A 19,199-nucleotide genomic window follows, 5' to 3' on the forward strand; every position below is an offset into this window, starting at 1 on the left:
GGGAATTATCCCTTACCTTCGTAATCTGAAGGTTAGAATCCGTGACAATGTTGATGAATGATTCCTTTGAAGCAGGTTTGTGATATAGCCGAAGACAGTGCCCATTAGTAAACAATGGTGTCCTAGCACTGTCAATGGTTACTAAATTTACAGTCCCATTGTCGAATACTGTGTCAACTTAATAAGGACCTAGCCACCTGGTGCAAAGCTTCCCTTTAACATCCTTAAATCTTGAATAATATAATAGAGCCCAATCTCCTTTTTGAAATCTCTTCTTTTTAATGAACTTGTCATGCCACTTAGCTCTTTGTTGCTGGACAATGTCTGTTTGTTGAATGACAACTAACCGTTTCTCATCTAGTTCATTAAGCTGATTCAATCGTTGTTTTTTTGCTGTTGCCAGATCCAAATTCACTTGTAGCGTTTTTATTAATGTCTTAATTTCAAATTCTATAGGAAATAAAGGATTTTTACCATACACTAATTCGTATGGTGAGAACCCTGTAGTATTCCTCCATGTAGTCCGGTATGCCCACAACGCTTCTGGAAGTTTATCAGCCCAATTTCTTCGATGGCTAGCTACAATCTTGGTAAGAATGCCCTCAATAACCTTGTTGGTGCTTTCCACTTGGCCATTTGCTTGCGGATGATAAGGCGAAGTGATTCTATGACAGATTTTGTATTTTTCAACCAGGTTCTGAATCAAATGAGATGTAAACTGGGGTCCTCCATCTATCACTATTTCTCTGGGTACTCCAAAGTGGACAAAAATATCTTCAAACAAGAAGTCTGAAACAACTTGCTTTGTAGCTCTGGTTAATGCTTTCGCCTCAACCCATTTTGTGACATAGTCTGTGCAGACCAGAATGTAGGATTTCTGCTGAGATGACGGGTTAATTGGTCCTACAAAATCTAGGGCCCATTTCTCAAATGGTTCTAAAACTATTTGAGGTTGCAATGACATCTCGTCTGATTGGAGTGGTTGACCCATTCTCTGGCAGCTGTCACATCCCTTCATGAATTTCTTAGCATCTTGGAATATTGTGGGCCAATAGTATCCTGTTGAGAGCACCTTGTATCTTGTTCTCTTATCTACAAAGTGTCCTTTGCAAGGTTCCTCATGACAAGCTCGAAGGATATAAAAAATTTCATCCTCCCTTACACATCGTCTGATTTGATGGTCTGACCTAGTGCGATAGAGATTTCCTTCAATCCATGAGTATCTAGTGCTTTGCTGAAAAATCCTTTTATTTTACTTGTAGGATAGGTGTTGGGGGATTTTTCCTGCAGCAAGATAATTAGCTATGTCTGCATACCACGGTGAGTGAACTGAAATAGCAAAAAGATATTCATCCGGAAAAGAATCTTCAATAGGCATGCTTTCACTACCAACATTCAACCTAGAAAGAAAATCAACCACCACATTATCTTTCCTAGGTTTATCTAGGATAGTTATATCAAATTCCTATAACAACAATAACCACCTTGTAATCCTACCATTAGTGAACCGTTTTTTCATAAAAAAACGAATGGTAGAGTGGTCATTGTGTACAAGAACTTGATATCCTGTGATGTAGTGCCAAATTTATTGATGGAAAGCACTACTTCAAGGAATTCCTTCTTGGTCACTGTGTAATTGAGTTCAGTTGGAGTCAAGTTTTTGCTTATATAATAAATGGCATATGGTTTCTTGTCCTCCAGCTGGCCCAAAACAACTCCCACAACAGTATCAGATGCGTCCGTAGCTATATGGAACGACAAATTCCAGTTCGGACCCCGCAAAACAAGAGCTACTGATACAAAATATTTTAATTTTGCAAAGGCCTGCTCGCATTTTCCTGTCCATACAAACTCTACATCTTTCATAAGTAAAGAAAATAAAGGAGATGCAATCTTTGAATTTTTTTCTATAAACCTCCTATAGTACCTTGCATGACCCAAGAAACTACATACCTCTTTCTGTGTCTTGGGGATTGGGATTTTCAAGATTACCTCTATCTTAGCAGGGTCCACTTTAATCTCGTCAGCTGAAATAAGATGTCCCAGCACGATCCCTTCATTCATCATCATGTGACATTTATCTGTACTCAAAGAAACATTAGTCTGTTCACATCATTCTAATAATTTTTCCAAATTAACTAATGTTGTTTCGAAGGCGTCCCTGTAGGGTGTGAAGTCATCCATGAAAATTTCTAGACAATCATTCAACAGATCTGAGAAAATTCCTAGTATCGCCCTTTGGAAAGTTGCTGGTACATTACAGAGTCCAAAAGGAAGAAAAATGTATGCGAAAGTTCCCCAAGGGAAGGTAAAGGTTGTTTTATCTTGGTCTTCCGGGCAATCTTTATTTGGTTGTACATGTTAAACCCATTTAAGAATGAGAAAAATTTCTTTTCGGATAGGGTATCAAGGACCTGGTCTATAAATGGCAAGGGGAAATGGTCCTTTTGAGTGGCTTTGTTAAGTTCTCTATAATCCACACAGACCCTCCACTTTCCATTCTTTTTGGGGACAATGACAAGTGGAGATACCCATTGACTGTCAGAAATGGGATAAATGAAGTTGGCATTCAAGAGTTTCTGCAATTATTCTTTTACTACCTCCTTCAATGCAGGGTTCATGCGTCGCTGTGGTTGTCTCACTGGATTGCAACCATCCTTCAAATAGATGCGGTGAGTGCATAGGATGGGATGGATACCCTTCATATCTATATAATCCCATGCAAACACCTTTTTGTATTTCTGTAACAGCTGTAACAATAATATGTTCTGCTCAACAGTCAATTTTGGATTGACATTAAGATATTTTCCTAGTTCTATTTCAATAGGATTGTTGTTAATACTTGGAGTGGTCTTCATCTGTTCAAGGCTCAAATCTTCTACAACATCTTCCTCCCCCGAGTCTTCAATGGAAGTAACAGAAAGTGAATTACTAATAAAAGCACCCATGATATCATCTTCCGATTGATTCTTAAATTATTGTGCCTTCTCGAGGGTGAGAAGTGGCTATGAGTGATTTGACTCGGGTTCAAATTCATCCCACAAGGGATTTCCCTAATCCATATTTGGTTTTGCTGGGGGATAAAGGCTAATATTATTGGTGGCCTGGCCAATAGAAATCATCATAGACCCAGACCTCCATCCTATGAATGCATCTGCAGTGGCTAGCCACAACCTTCCTAAGATTAAAGGGTTGCCCCCCAGGTTTGGTTTAATTTGTAAAATAAGGAAGTCATTAGGATATCACCAAGAATCTACAGTAATCACTACATCTTCTAACATCCCCTCAGGTTTGACACGAGGCCTATCTGCTAATTCCAACACTATAGGTGTGTGTCTTAGTCCTTGTAACCCTAAGGTGATGAAATTTTCTTTCGTCATTACAATAATGGTTGCCCCTAAATCAATCAATGTATTGGTAATGGGCTTGCCATCGATGTAAATAGTGACAGTAGGATTCCCTGGATCATTGTATTTGGTTAAAAGGGGTTGATCAATCATCAACTTGGACAACTTTCCCATCACATGAATAGTAGCAGGGTCCTTAGGCTTCCTTCCAGGTTTTTTAACACACAAATCCCTTACTGTTTTTGCATAAACAGGCACATCTCTGATAGCCTGTAGTAGAGGAATCCATATGTGTAAGTTTCTCAACTCCTTGAGAAAATTTGATTCCAGGTGTGAAGTCATACCAATTTCTGCTAGCCTTCGAGGATATGGAGGGTCTTTAGTTGTTATAGTCAAATCAGCTATTACAGGTGTATCAACTTTACTCGAACTGGTTGTTACAGGCACAACAATCCCTTCCGAATCAGCTGTTATAGGTGTGAAAACAACTTCAAAATCTGTAGGACCCCCCTTGGGTGACTCACATTCTTCTTCGGTTATAACAAGGGAGAGTTTTGGGTTAACCACTTTCCCTGACCAAAGATGGATTTTGTTATACTCGACAAGAGTGATACAATAAGTCTGAAAGGTAGTTGAGGGTTCAATGTTTTGGTCTACCTTATTGTTTGGGTTAGGGTTAGGTTTCACATGTAATTGGGGTTGTATAGAAGGTGTAGCAATAGGTGCTTGAAGAGGTGGTAGCTGCAATTATTGTTGTACTGGTATTACATGAGGAATTGGTCCTAGGGAATTTCCTCTCCAATTTTGAGTCTAAGGATATGGTTGCAATGGAGGGCATTGGAAAGGTGATGAGGGAGACCACTGATTCCAAGGTGAAGGATATTGTGCCGGAGGAGGGGTAGAGTACTGCCATGGAAATTGTTGAACATTATATGTATTATTCCATGGATTGAAAGAAGAGAAGTCTTGAGACATACCTGGGGGTCATGGTTGCCAAGGTTTCCTGGATCCAATGAAGTAGGAAGATTGAACCTCCTTGCTTGATTCCTTAAGCATGACTTTCAATCTGGGAAGCTCCGGGCAATGACCTGTGGAATGCTTTAGATCACAAATGTTGCACAGGCCGATGCTGTTTACCCTACATTCCTTCCGGGAATGCTTGTCTTTGCATATCGGGTAGAACATGGCTAAAGCTACATCAACCTTGTCCTGTGCTTTCTTCACTTGTGTTGTTGTTATCTGAGCAAACAAGGTATTGAGAAAACCAATTTTAAGATTCTTGAACAAGTTTCCAATTTCCGCCCTGGTCACACCACCATTTGCAGATTTCTATATTTGGGCATAGCCATCTCGTACCATGCTTCTCCCCTTCCACGATCCTTTAGAGCATCTCAAACAAAGCTTTACTATCTTGACAAATGGTTCCTGAGATATGTCCCCCTTCCCTAGTAGATTTAGGGTATCAAGGCAGTCATCTCTCATTCCCCTTATGAATATGGTCTTCAAGATTTCTTGATCTAAGTCACTGTGTTTAGATCTTTGCAAATTGTAATGGAATCGCTCCACATAGTTCTCCAAGATTTCTTCCTCCTTTTGTGTCATCCTAAATATTTATTCCCTCAAATACCTGTTTCTGCAATAATCCTGATACTTAGATAGAAATGTCCCTTTCATGTCACTCCATGTCCGAATGGTAGCAAAGCCTAATCCCATGAACCATCTCAATGCTGCTCCTTTTAGAGTAGCAGAGAATAATTTCAGCTTCTGAGCATTCGAAATATATTCATAGCTCCTACACAAGACATCAAATTCAAATAAGAAGGTTTCAGGGTCTCTACAGTCATCCCTTGAAAAGATGGGAGAGATGACAAAGGAATGCTTTTCATGGGAGCCTCGCCTCTGATATCCCCTATTGGAAAATCAAAGGTGGTAATGGTGGCATTTGTTTTAGTGTTGTTTTCATTGTTGTCCCCCATTGTTGATCCTCCTGATCCTTGCTGTGATGGGTCTTCTTCAGACTGTTTTGGTGACTGTCTTGTGGGTGAAGATTTGTTAATTGATAACTCAAGATTCTTCGGGGCTGGCTATTTCACTGCACTACTTGAATCGGGATATTGATAAGTCAATGAATGCTTTTCCATCTCAGGCTCTTGGTGTTCCCCACCGTTTCCCCTTGACCCTCAGTCCTAAGGTCCTGATCACTAGCCTTCCATTGTTGCTCCTGATTTGGATACTTAGTTTTGGGAGTGGTTACACTAGTTTTAGGATGATACGGTCCAAAGATAGAGGAACTAGATGCTTCTGTTCTTATTATGGGAGTAACAACTTTTTGTGGCCCTGTTTTCCTTGCGTCCCTCTAAGAATTTGACTGTTCTTTTTCTGCTTTTGAGATCAGCTCATGAATAAATGTTTTCCTCCCCAAATTTGTGCTCTTCTTATTTCTTTTATGACCCATTTTTCCTGTGATTTATTAGAGTGGTTGTATTTTGGGATCTCTATTATTCCTACACTTTACACATGGACCCTATGCGTATTTATTCAAGCCCTAAGTGTCTCAGCTTATATAGTGGTGAGCCCACTCAAGTATATTAGAGCGATGTGCAGGTTCTTACCTCTCGTCTTACCGCCCAACACCTATAAAGCTAAGAGCACATCTAAAGAATCAAGAAATTCACACAACCTAAGTGTCCTAGTGACCACAGGGGTGAGCCCGCCCATGTATATTAGAGTGATGTAAATGTTATTACCTTTCGTCTTACCGCCCAACACCTATGCACTAGAGACACTCTGTTAGCAAAACACACTCGGTTGATTGCATCGTCGACTGCCTTCTTCGACAACGATGCCAAAATTTTGAGTCGATTTGATCACTATTAATATGACTAAATCATAACCATTAATTATCAACCCAGGTTAGGTCTATTTATTTCAAAGGAGTATGAACTGTCTATGGCGATATACTTTAGCCAAGAGTAAAAATAAAAGACAAAACAAATGTCGTTGAATTTAATTACAGAAAGTAACACTCATGCAGAAATAAAAAACATTCTATAGAAATGAAACCACACTTCATGTTCCCAAGGAAAAGGCGCGCCACATACCACACCACTAACTAATCCAAATCGCTGAATATTATGTTCAAATCAATCATGTGTGACAACATATTAGAAATTTGGAAACATAAATAAACTCATTCTGCAAATTACACGACGACAAAAATAAATTCACATTTAAACATAGTTATCGATCAAATGAGAAAATTACCTAGTCCCTGTTTTTTTGAGGCGGGAAAAAATCACCCGATTTTGAAAAGTGGTGATTCAGAATACATGTTTCTTTTATTGGAGCATATTTTTGGCACTTTAAATTTTCTTATGTAGCAAGCATGAACAATTGTTTTTAAAAAAGTGAGTGATTTTCATGTTGATTTTGAATAGTGTTGAACTAGCATCAACACATTTTTTTAGAGGGCTTATTTTTGACACTTTGAAATTTTTTTATGTATCAAGCATGATTTTTTTTTTTAGGTCACTGATTTCCAATATTGTTGAAGCAGCATCAACACATTTTTTTAGAGGGCTTACTTTTTACATTTCGAATTTTTTTTATGTATCAAGTATGAACATTTTTTTAAAATGTTAGTGATTTGCATCTTGATTTTGAAAAGTGTTGATGCAACACTAACTTTTTTGTTTAGAGGATTTATTTTTTACACTTCAAAATTTCTAATGTATTTACTGTGGATATTTTTTAAATGTTAGTGATTTTCATGTTGGTAATAAAACATACAAATAAAATAAAATAAAAAACTTGACAAAAAATAACTCAAATATAAAAAAGAAGAAAAAACGCATAAAGATGTAAAAAATAACAAAACTAACTTGTAATATATATATATATATATATATATATATATATATACCAAAAAAGGAAAAACAAAACATTTATAACAATTTTTTAAGTTAAAAAGAAAAATGCATTAAAAAAAATTTAAAAGAAAAAAGAAAAAAATGTAAATTAAAAACAAAATAAAAAAAGTAGAAAAAAACAATTATAAAAATAAAATTAAAAAGAAAAAAAAAACAAAAACAAAAAAGGGTCTGCGCACCTTGCCCAGGCGTGGTAGGTCGATTGCTAGAATCGTCCTGCACCCTTGGGTGGGGTAGGCCGCGGCGGTGGACAGGGAAGCCGTTGTGTGTAGCGTACCCCCACGACCCACTCTGCTAAGGGTGGCAGGTGTGATTCAGAGAATCGTCCCTGCCATTCCTAGGCGGTTTTTTTTTTCATATATATATATATATATATATATATGGTTTTTTTTTTTTATTTGTTTTAATTTTTTTTATATAGTTTAATTTTTTTGTTTTTAACTTAAAAATATTTGTTTTTTTTGGGTTAATTTTAATTTTTTTTCTTAAATTATGTTTATTTTTGAAAAAATTTCCTTTTCCATTTTTTTTAATATATATATTTTTTAATTTTTTTGTTTAATCTTTAATTTTTAAGAGTTAATTTTGATTTGTTTTTATATTTGTATAGGTTTTTTTTTGTTTTGTTTGTTTATTATTATTATTATTTTTTAATTTGATTTTTTCTCATGTTTTTAAATACTTTATTTTTATTTTTTATGTTTTATTACTTCTTATTATTTTTAGAATTTGTATTTTTTTTTTAATATTTGAATTTTCAATTTATTTTGTATTATTTTGTGTTTATTTTTTTTTTATGTTTTTTATGTTTTTTTTAAGGTTTTTTTTCAATATTAAATTTTTTGTTTTCTTTTCTTTTGTATTATTTTTTTGTGTTTTTTTTTTTCAATATTTGAATTTTTGTTTTCTTTTGTATTTTTCATTTTTATTTCTTTATATATTTCTTTATTATTTAGGTTTTTATTTTTATTTTTTTATTTTTTTTAGAGGGTCCGTGTCAATGCTCTTCTAACAACCCAATCCTATTATGTGGAATTTCATAGTTGATTTTAAAATTTTCGTTATACCAAATCGAGTCTGCCCCCACAATGTGTCAATTTCATGGTTGGTTTTTAAGTTTTCATTACAATGGGTCGAGTTCACCTACACCGCGTGTCAATTTGATAGTTGATTTTTAAATTTTTGTTGCAACGTACTAAGTTGTCTTAGGTTAAGATTTAAAATCGCTATATATTTAGCATTTAAAAAATAAATTACTCTTGATATAAAAACTCTTTTATTCAAGTGTTCATTTTTAAAGTTTTTTTAGTCATAAATTTTTTCCATAATGACATGCGTGAAATATTTTGAAAACTTAAGATTTTTTTGTAGTCATAATATTTGGCTTTAATTGCATGGTTGAAAAATTGTCAAGATTTAAATGTTTTTCTAAGTCATTTTATTTTATTTTTAATGATATGGTTGAAAACAATTACAATTTCATGGTTTTTTAGAGTCAAGATATTTTATCTTTAACAACATAGATGGAAATTGTTGGAATTATTATGAATTGATACATGATATTTTATCTTTAACATCATGTCCGAGAATTGTTGGAATTTTACAGTTTTTCCATTATATTTTATCTTTAATTCCATTGCTAAAAAGTGTCAAATTTGTAACCTGATTTTTTTTTTGCTCCTGCATCAACACCTATCTTTTTGAGGGTGTTTTTTTTATCCATTTTGCAAAAAAATTGGTTTTTACTTCCATTTAAAAAAAAAATAATGAAAATTTACCCTAAAAAAACATTGTTTTGGCATACACAATTTTCGTTTTTGGGTTGTTTTTTCATGTTTTTGTTTTTGTTTTTGTTTTTGGGCTAGAGTACTCGTTTTGAGGTAACTATGTTCTTAATGAAAGGAACAATAATTAATTTACCACTATGCTACTGCTGTTGTTGCAATCCCTGCTAAAGAGGAGGGCTCTTCCTCCCTAGCAGGGCGCAAGAATGAGATGCAAATTAGTAAAGTCTCAAAACCACGTCTGTAAAAACATCAACAATGTTATTCTTTGTATTAAAATGGTTATGAATTACAAAAGCAAAATAACAATATTGTTCGTCCCGTTTACATGGAACTGAGTCCCCTTTATAAGATTTACATGTCCAAAATAAGAAACAGATTAGTCATGAGAATCTCACGATTCTTATGCTGATCAATATCAAGAGAGATTAGGAATTATTACAACATGTTCTAAATACAAGGCCTATTGTTGTTACATCATTTCTCAAAATCACAACTGCCTTGACTCCTTAGCCGCCCATAGATAATACAATATTTACGATAGTTGTCCTGTGGAATAGTACCCACGGTCATAGACAATTGAGGTGTTGTCAACATCCCATGGTATAAAAACAATTCGAGGTGTAACAATAATGCTTGAGGTGTAACAACAATTCGGGGTGTAACAACAATGGTCTAAAACAACAAGTACTCAAAACCCCTTTGTGAATTATCACACCATTATTCATCTTTTGACCGTGGACTTTGGAGCATCACCTGAAAGAAATAGAGCCCAAGAAATTTTTTCCATAATTGCTTCGGTTAGCCATAAAAAAGATATCATCTCATTCATATTTAACAAAAATGGAAAAATAATATGTCAGAACAAAAATGGATTCCTATAATCGAGAAAATAGTAATTATGATATAAAGTCCACAAGTTCAGAGGTGAAATGGTTAAGGATGGGGGGGAAAGGTGTCCAAAATATGCACAAAGCCTGCACCCAACAAGTGGCTAATATGTATTAAGCTTCTATAGTTGAAAGTGCCACTATAGACTATCTCTTGCTCATCTAATTGGTTTATTCTCCAAATAGGTTAAACACATACCTACTTGTAGATCTCGTCTAATCTATATCTCTAGCCCAATATATATAAATAAAGCTATGTATGTTTGACACTCTATCCAACCCACGTCTTCCTAGGTAGCACAAACCAAGCAGATACTTGAAAACATGCTTTACTATTGTCTAATGCTCGTTCCCTAGTTTTGATATAAACCATCTCAATACTCCCACCTTATGTGTAATGTCTAGTCTAGTATAAACCATTTCATACATCAAACTTCACACTACACTTGCATATTGAACACATGACATCTCCTCTTCCTCTTCCTATGTCTTGGGATATTGTTCTGCAGATAAATTTGCATCTACAAAAATAGGAACGTTCATCAGTTTACTATCCTGCATATTCAACCTCTAAAATATTATCTTGACATATTTCCCTTGATTTAATCAGAGTTTCCTCTTTAACCAATCTCTTTTAATTTCCATGCCTTAAATAAAGTTTGTAGCACCAATATCTTTAATGTTGAGTTTAGAGGACAATTGGTATTCACATCTTAGATAATTTCTCTATCATTTCCAATTAGTAGTATATCATCTACATATAAGACCAAATAAATAACATGATCACCAATTAATTTAAAATACACATAGTGATATTCTTTTCTCCTTGTGAAGCCAAATCCTTGGTGATTGCTTTAACCCATACAAAGACTTTTTTAACCTGCCTACTAGCTCTTTCTTACCGTTCATTGCAAATCCTTCCAATTGCTTCATGTATATATCTACTTCTAGATCCCCATGTAGAAATATTGTCTTCACATCCATCTGTTCTACCTCAAAATCAAAAGAAGAAACAAAATATAAAAGTAATTAATAGAAGCTAACTTGGAAACAAGTGAAAAAGTATCACCAAAATCAATTTTTGGAACCTAGAAAAACCTATTCCTACTAACTGAGCTTTATATTTATCCACTTTTCCTTCTAAATTCATCTTCTTCTTAAACACCCATTTGCTACTAATGGGTTTTCTTCCATCCGATAACTCCACCAAATCCCAATCATCATTCTTGTCTAATGTGATCATTTCTTCAACCATGGTCTCTTCCCATGGTTTTCCATCCTCCAAATCCATTACCTCCCTGATAGTCTAGGGTCATCATCAATAATATATAAAGAAAAACACGAACGAAAATTAGATGGAGTATACCTCTCTGATTGTCTTCTTTCCCAAACCAATCTCCTCAAACCGATTCCTATTCTTCTATGGAGTTTGATTATTCATTCTTTAGATCAAACTCTATCTTCTCTGGTTCATTTCCCCTTGGTAGGACTTTCTTAACATCCTTCACTTCTCTAAATACCACATCTCGACTATATACAACATTCTTGTTTATGGGTTCCAAAGCTTGTAACCTTTTAAATCATCTTTATAGCTAATAAAGATGCAACTTTTGGATTTAATACCCAACTTGGTTCTATTCTTCTTTGGAACATGTATATATGAATCACAACCAAATACCTTGAGATGTGAGAGAGAGGGTTTCTTACCATTCGATACCTCATGTGGAGTCTTATCCTACAACACTGATGATGGAAATTTATTAAATAGGTAACATGCAATCTTCATTGCCTCTACACAAACTTCCTATCCTAATCCAACACCATTAAGTATGCTCTACCTATTCATCCTTTATACAAATCCATTTTGCCGAGGAGTGTATGGAGTAGTGTTCTACTGTGCTATACGACACTTCTTACATAACACTTTGTATTCCTTCTTGCAGAACTCTTCACCATTATTTGTCCTCAACACCTTAATCTTCTTCTCTATTTTATTTTCCACTAGAGCCTTAAATTTGTTAAATATGTCAAAGAATTTAGATTCCTTTCTGAGGAAATATATCCATGTATTGCATGAGAAGTCATCTATAAGAGAGACAAGCACATAGATTTACCACCTTGATGCATTCCCCTAGGTAAAATCCTCACGAGTGACCCAACTTTGGGACCTGCCCTCATGACATCGTGGTATTCAAGGCGAAGGTATTTCAACCTCTCCAGCCCAAGTCATGGCGGGAGTGCTACTGGGTGAGATCAGGGACACTGTCCCACCCCTCCCATGTAGTTCCATCCAATTGTACAACCCCATTACCCATATGTGAGTCATTCGGCCAAGAAACTAATTTGTGTCTGCAACCACTAACATATCATCAGAATATAGATCAACATATATAACAGGTTTCAAAATTGACTTATAATTTCAAAGATAAACTAATATAAATTTTCATCAAACCAGGTGTCGTCAACTCGTCATATGCGAGTGCCTCTAGTGGTTTTCTATCATACTCAATAATCATCAGTAACAAGGTTTCTCAGTGTTAGTCATTGTCCTAATAACATCATCAACATCACCTAGTCATAAGCATAATTGTTCATTGTGAACCAGAACTAATGCAAGTAGGTAACATAGGGGCCTCATCCATCATGGCTATCATCATCATAACATCAATTGAAACATACATATCCATCAAAGCTATCAAAATCGTAACATAAATAGAAAACATACCTATCCATCAAAGCTATCATCATCATGATATCAATAGAGAGCATACATATCCTTTACTGCCATCATCATCATAAATTCAATAGAGACCAAACATAACCATTTATGCTACAATCATCATAATATCAATATAAAATATGCATAACCATTAATGCTACAACCATCATAATACTAATAGATAACATACATAACCATTAATGCTATCTTCATCATAATATCGATGGAGAACATACATAAACATCACAACCACTAATATCTCAACCACTAACAATAGAGTCATGTGTCCGGATCCTCAACCTGAGGTCCTCAAAGAATAATGTGTGGGCCTTAGGGCTAAATAAATGTTAATATCATATCACTGTCAATCAAATAGAGCAAGGCACTACACTTGTGCTACCCGATGACCTTCTGCATCAAGTAGTGTGGATTTCAACCAATTAGGTCTTTTCCTTGTTTCTGGAATGACCACTGGTAGAACAGGTTCACTTGGTCCTTCTTCTTCATGGTGTGATACTTCTCCTTCCTTGTCAACTTCCTCCTCAAATATCGAAAGCTCTTCGTCATCAGAATCTATGGAAAGTTATTTTAATTTCTTGAATGCTATACTCTCATCAAATATGACATCATGACAAACTTCAATGTGATGTCCATCTTTCATATAGTTTCTATAGGATTTTGATGAGTTACTATACCCAACAAATATTCGCTTCATATGGGAAGGATTCAACTTCTTTCTTTTGTCCTTTGGTATATGAATATACATAGGACACCCAAATATTCATAGATGATCTACAGATGGATTTTTCCCAGTGAACACTTCGTCGGGAGTCTTGTTATCTAGAGATCTGCGAGGACATTGATTTTGAATGTAGACTGTTGTCTTTGTTGCCTCTCCCCATAGAAAGTTAGGTAGATCTTGATCGTGTAACATTTCTTTTACACTTTCTTTAATGGATCCGTCCTTTCTTTCTACGACTCCATTTTGTTTAGGATTGTATTGGACTATCAATGCCCTCTTAATCCCAGACTCCTTACAGAACGCTATAATCTCTTTGGATGTATATTCTCCTCCTTTATCAGATCTCAGTATCTTGATTCTTCTTTCTGTAAGCGTTAATTTTAGGTATGTTCTATGCTTAGAGCAATTTACTTCAATTTTTCCATTTAGGTTCAATATCAATTCTAGATTAGCAATCACATCAGCATGATAGTAAAGTGAAGATAGAACATAAACATAAACATAAAAAAACAAGCCAACACAAGAGGACACAAGATGTGGCACCATCCAGGGACATACCCCAATGTGGGGAAACCCTTGATCAAATCTTCTTATATTCTTCAATATAGCAGAGAGAGAGAGAGATAGTACATATACATCAAAAGTCAATACTTTGACTTGTCAAGATCAGGCATCAAAGATCTTCACCATGAAGATGACAAGGGCTATAGTTCTGAACTCGGGTGAAGGCAAACATTCTTCAACTGATTCTCCAAGGTGATTCCATCACCATGCTGCACCTAGCTAGTAGTCTAATCCTCAATGCAATAATACCAACCCATGACAATAACACTACCCATCTCATTTTGCAGCAACATCACACAACCCTCTAATGGCTTCAGTAGTATGACAGCTCCATGTATTATGAAAATGATCTGGGTCCTCAAATACCCATATGAAATATTGACTATGGTGTTATGGCCTGTAGCTTAACACACCGTTTTCCTCTATTGCTCACAAGGAAGTCTGTACCTTCATACATGATCAACTCATCAATCTACTTTCTATCAATGACAGGGTTGCACCAAGGTCATTGAACATAGGCCTATATTAATATTCCCTCCAACAGTCCCTTTTTTCTGCTTCGAAGGTTTGAAACCAAGGTATTCAACACAATGATTACATTCATTGTTCATAGCCTTCATTAGGTTCACACCCCTTGCTCCATCCAAGTGATTGTACATAGGTTCTGAATCGAGGTCTACAACATACAACAATTATTCCCTTGCATTTATCTTAACACAACCCTAACATATGCTGTCCAAGCATGCCTTGCTGGACAGACTTTAACACATACCTTTCAACACTCTTCTCCACGTCATACAAGCCACTTTTAGACCTTCCTTATTTGTCTGAAGCTTGGCATTGTCCCAATCCAAATCAGAGGTCAGATTAGGCATCATATAGCTGTGGCATCACTGTGGCTAGGGCATGCTTGAATATAATTCCTTTTGACTGCATCTAGGGTCAATTAAGGCCTCCTCTTTCCAGCGTACAGAATCCTCCTCTTGCTGCATAGAACCCTTATTGACTGTGGATTAGAGGACCGTGTCTAGGACTAGTTAAGGCTTCCTCTTTCTAGCGTATAGGAGCCTTCTTCAATTGCGGATGTAGGGCACATCTAGTCCTTCTTTTGCTGCAGAGTAAGGCCAACAGTTAGCGCGCATCTGCACTGTGACTAGGGCACAAAAAGGATTGCGGTTAGGGATCTTTTGAACAACGTGTAGGTCTCTCCTTAGGACTGCATATAAATGCATTTTAGGAAAACTGATAGGGTCTCTTCTAGACCAGCGATTAGATCTCTCCTTGCTGTGTTATGGAGTCCTCCTTCACTGCTTTAAAGCCTCCTCCATGACAATGTTAAGGTCTAGGGCATCTCCTCTAGGGTAGCATATCCTCTTTAGATCTCTCCTACCACCAAAACCAAAAGACAAGTGGAGAGGAAGAGATCACGAGAGGTGTGTCTAAAAATGACTTGCAAGCCACCTCTATTTGTAGTGCAACGTTGAGGATAGATGGGGGTAATCTGGTTGCTACTTGACCTTGATGAATTGTCACTTAACACAAATAAATTCATATCTCCATGGATATATGTCGAAATCGGATGATCTTTAGATCAATCCTACATCTCTTGATGAGAGGAATCCAAGAAAAATATCAGCTGCCATGAATAAGAAGAACCACATGGAGTTTGGCCCTAGTTGCCAATTTTAACACTCCCTCTCAACCAGGGAGAACTCCATTTGCTAATCCATCTACCAGACTGTACTATCTCTACCATCAATGTAATTCCATGCACTGCTGCTCTGCTATACTATGCTGAACTATGAAGAAGAAGAAGTGATCGAGAATGTATCATACCATTCTCTACTAACCCGAAGTCAGTCCCAGATAAAAGAGAGTGTCTCATACCACTCTTACTGACCCGAAGTTAGTTCCAATAAAGAGAGTGTGTCATACCACTCTACTGATCCGAAATTAGTTCCAAATAAAGAGAGTGTATCATACCACTCTTACTGATCTGAAATCAGTTGCAAATAAAGAGAGTGTATCATACCACTCTTATTGACTCGAAGTTAGTTCCAATTGATCCCAGATCAATATCATCCTAGCATAGGGAGTACGGTAGTTACACAATGCATCCATCGGTACTACTATGGTCCCTATCTTCATTTCTTACTCATTGTCCAGATGAGAGGTACTTCCCATGAGTCCCAGACTACATGGGTAGGATGTCTCAACAGGAGAAGGATGAAACACTCATCCTGCCTACATGTTGCCATGGGGTATCCCAGGGGAAGGCTGAACCACTCACCCTGCACACAATAAATCACTAGGGGAAGGTTGAACCACTCACCCTGTACACAACAAATCACTAGGGGAAGGCTGAACCACTCACCCTATGATTGTGTCTCAGCAGGAGAAGGATGAACCACTCATCCTACCTACATAGCAGACCACTAGGGGAAGGCTGAACCATTCACCCTATTTTTGCTCATCGCTCCAAGAAGCACCCCGAAGCCCCTCAGAGCTCCCAGAGCTCAATGTACATATCATACAGGACCTTCAAGAGAGAGTCTCTCCACGACTCCTAGTCGTTCTCCGAAAGTCAAGAAATTGACGTTTCACAGGGGCTTCATCTGAATAGCAACAACTTGCACATTAGTCCCAGAGTGATGGATCCTTCTTGCTTCCTATTGTACCATATCCCACATAAAGTGGCACCTGATGTCTATATGCTTGGAGAGATCATAGAACACAAGATTCCTCAACAATCGAATCCCACTCTGGTTGTCACAGAAGATCATGATGGTATCCAACATGTGTCCAAACAACTCATAGAAGGGCTTCCACAACCAGAAAACTTCACAGAAGGCCATACTCACAGCTATGTATCTAGCCTCATTGGTTCTCAAAACAACTGACTTCTGCTTCCTGCTCATCCAGGATATCGAAGAAGAACCCAAAGAGAACCAACACCCATAAGTGCTCTTGCGATCCTCCACACTATCTGCGTAATCAACATCATAATAATCATGCAACTTCATATTCTCGGTAGTGTATCTCAATCCATTAGTGATTTTGCCCCGAAGATATCTCAAATGATTCTTGGCACTAATACAATGAGGCTTAACCATATATGAGCTCAACATGCTAACTACAAAACATATATCCAGACGGGAGTTCACCAAGAACATCAATGCTAGTATGAGTTTATGAAACTCAGAGGCATTTCCCAAATTAGGTCTGACATCACTACTGCATAACTTCTTAGATTTAGGCTTCATCGCAGTAGTCATGGGCTTGCAGTTCACCATTCCAAATCCAAAATCCAACTCCCTCTTACTTTTGCAAACGAGAGGTTCTGCACCTGTCAAAAAGAGGTCGTCCTCATAAGGTACTAGTATGAGAGGTCTATCATCCACAACCTTAAAGAAATGGTTTGGATTGGCTTCATTCCTAGTGAATCTCAACTTCATCAGATAGCTATCAATCCTCTCATCCCAAGCTCAGGGTGCTTGCTTCAAGCTATAGAGATCTGTCTTCAACATGCATACATGAGATTCCCGATCATGAATCTCAAACCCCTCGGGTTGATCCACATCTGTGGTCTTACTATTACATGAGGGGAATGGTCCCCTTAAGGTTTTCCTTCAGTACATCTAGGGCATGTACCTCCATGCTTTTCTTGAATTCAGGCATCCTTGTTACCATCTGTCTTACATTGGGTAGGTACCCCTAATGAAGATGAGCAGACCTTTGGTGCCATAAAAGAGATGTGACGCATGACATGGTCTCCATTGGACTTCCTGTAACTTGATACAAATTTCAACCTTGAACCCAAGAGTAAAAGAATATTGAAAATTTCTTTTTCAAACAAGTACCTTTCCATTGATGAATGTCACCTTGAAACCTTCGACTTCCATTTCCGAAATGGACACTGGTTTCTTCTTGAGATTAGGTACATAAAGAACTTCTTATAAATGAATCGTGCTACCCTTATATTCGATGAAGTGCCTTGAAGCACTTCTATCAATAAGAAAGATTCCCAAAGAGTATGGAGGAGTAGTGGAGAGGGCCAATATAAGATAATACTCCTTTTGCTTATCAGAAACAACATTTGATTCCAAAGTTCCTTGCTTTCTTGAAGAGTCGACCATTTCCTTAATGACCTGCATTCCTTTTATTCCTTTTCCATTGTACCTGTCATTCCTCCAATTGTTGAAGATGCCCCTGGAATGTGTTGAAGTTTCTAAGTTTACTTAGTTAGAAACCCTCCATGCACTTTATCTAATTTATTCCTACCTACTTGTTATTTTCCTTAACAAGTTATTTACAGTGTAAATACTGAAAATAAACACTAGTGCATGCTCAACATATTACAGATCATCAACTAATAGAAACAAGACCAAACACGCCATATGACACCATTATTTTTGGAATAATGTCCTCGGAAAAACCCAATGTGGGAAAACTGGTGCAACTATCTAAGGGTTTTCTTATTAAGCAATATCACAGTAAAATCTGGGTGCCGAAACTAGCCTACCCAATAGAGAATTTCCTTGGCAGTAATACCTCTCAGTTTCTAACAAATCTATTGGCTGAAACCCCAGATAATCCTTCGGGCAGCTACTCAGTGCCAATCTGCCCCAGAAACCCCAACGTCTGCCAATTTGGATTGCGTCAGCCTCTCCTAGCCCAACACTGGCCCTGTGTTAGCTCTCTGAGCCTCTGCGTTAGCTATGCTGGCCTCTCTGGTGCTTTGCATAACACTTAGCTACCTCTACATGGTTGTGCATGAGCACTGGATGCTCGTGTGTCTCTCCCTCTGGCTGCTCTGTTGCTCTCCCGACACTATCTTTGCCTCTCTGTCTCTTTGTCTCTCTGTAATCAATGCCCCTCAGCTACTCTCTGATCACTGATTCTATCTCTCTTAGCAAACCCCACTCTAGAGAATAGAATGATTGATTACTCTGGTGTACTCTCCAAGTGACCCTCAAGCCTCCTCTTATACTTTTCCTGTTGACATCTCAATGGCCGAGATTAAGTCCCTAATCAACAACTAAGATTATATTTGGCTTGATCCATGTCTTTTGGACTACTCTAACACAAATTCATATTAATACACATTAATATTTTATTTTCCCTAAGTTTAGACTTAGGGACTCCATTAAAAATATTAATTATTTTAATATCTCCTTATCTGTTTAGAATCTGCCCAAACCCTTTCTGGGTATTGGAGATCTCA

At 36.9% G+C, this 19,199-nt stretch overlaps 1 protein-coding gene across 1 annotated transcript; it reads right to left on the minus strand.

Moving 5' to 3' along the window:
* Positions 1 to 3,242: 3,242 nt before the first annotated feature.
* On the minus strand, positions 3,243 to 3,689 carry LOC149164739 (uncharacterized). The gene has a single exon (XM_089429592.1). It carries the CDS (start codon positions 3,687 to 3,689, stop codon positions 3,243 to 3,245), a length of 447 nt encoding a protein of 148 aa, XP_089285718.1.
* Between the last annotated feature and the right edge of the window lie 15,510 nt (positions 3,690 to 19,199).

Source organism: Pinus tabuliformis, chromosome 5_1, assembly GCF_031772625.1.
Source record: "Pinus tabuliformis cultivar Carrire ecotype Pingquan chromosome 5_1, CPIR1, whole genome shotgun sequence".
NCBI classification, from domain to species: Eukaryota; Viridiplantae; Streptophyta; class Pinopsida; order Pinales; family Pinaceae; genus Pinus; species Pinus tabuliformis.

Coding starts and splice junctions, on each gene's coding strand:
- LOC149164739 (XM_089429592.1), bottom strand. CDS start 3,689: ATGACTTCACACCTGGAATCAAATTTTCTCAAGGAGTTGAGAAACTTA.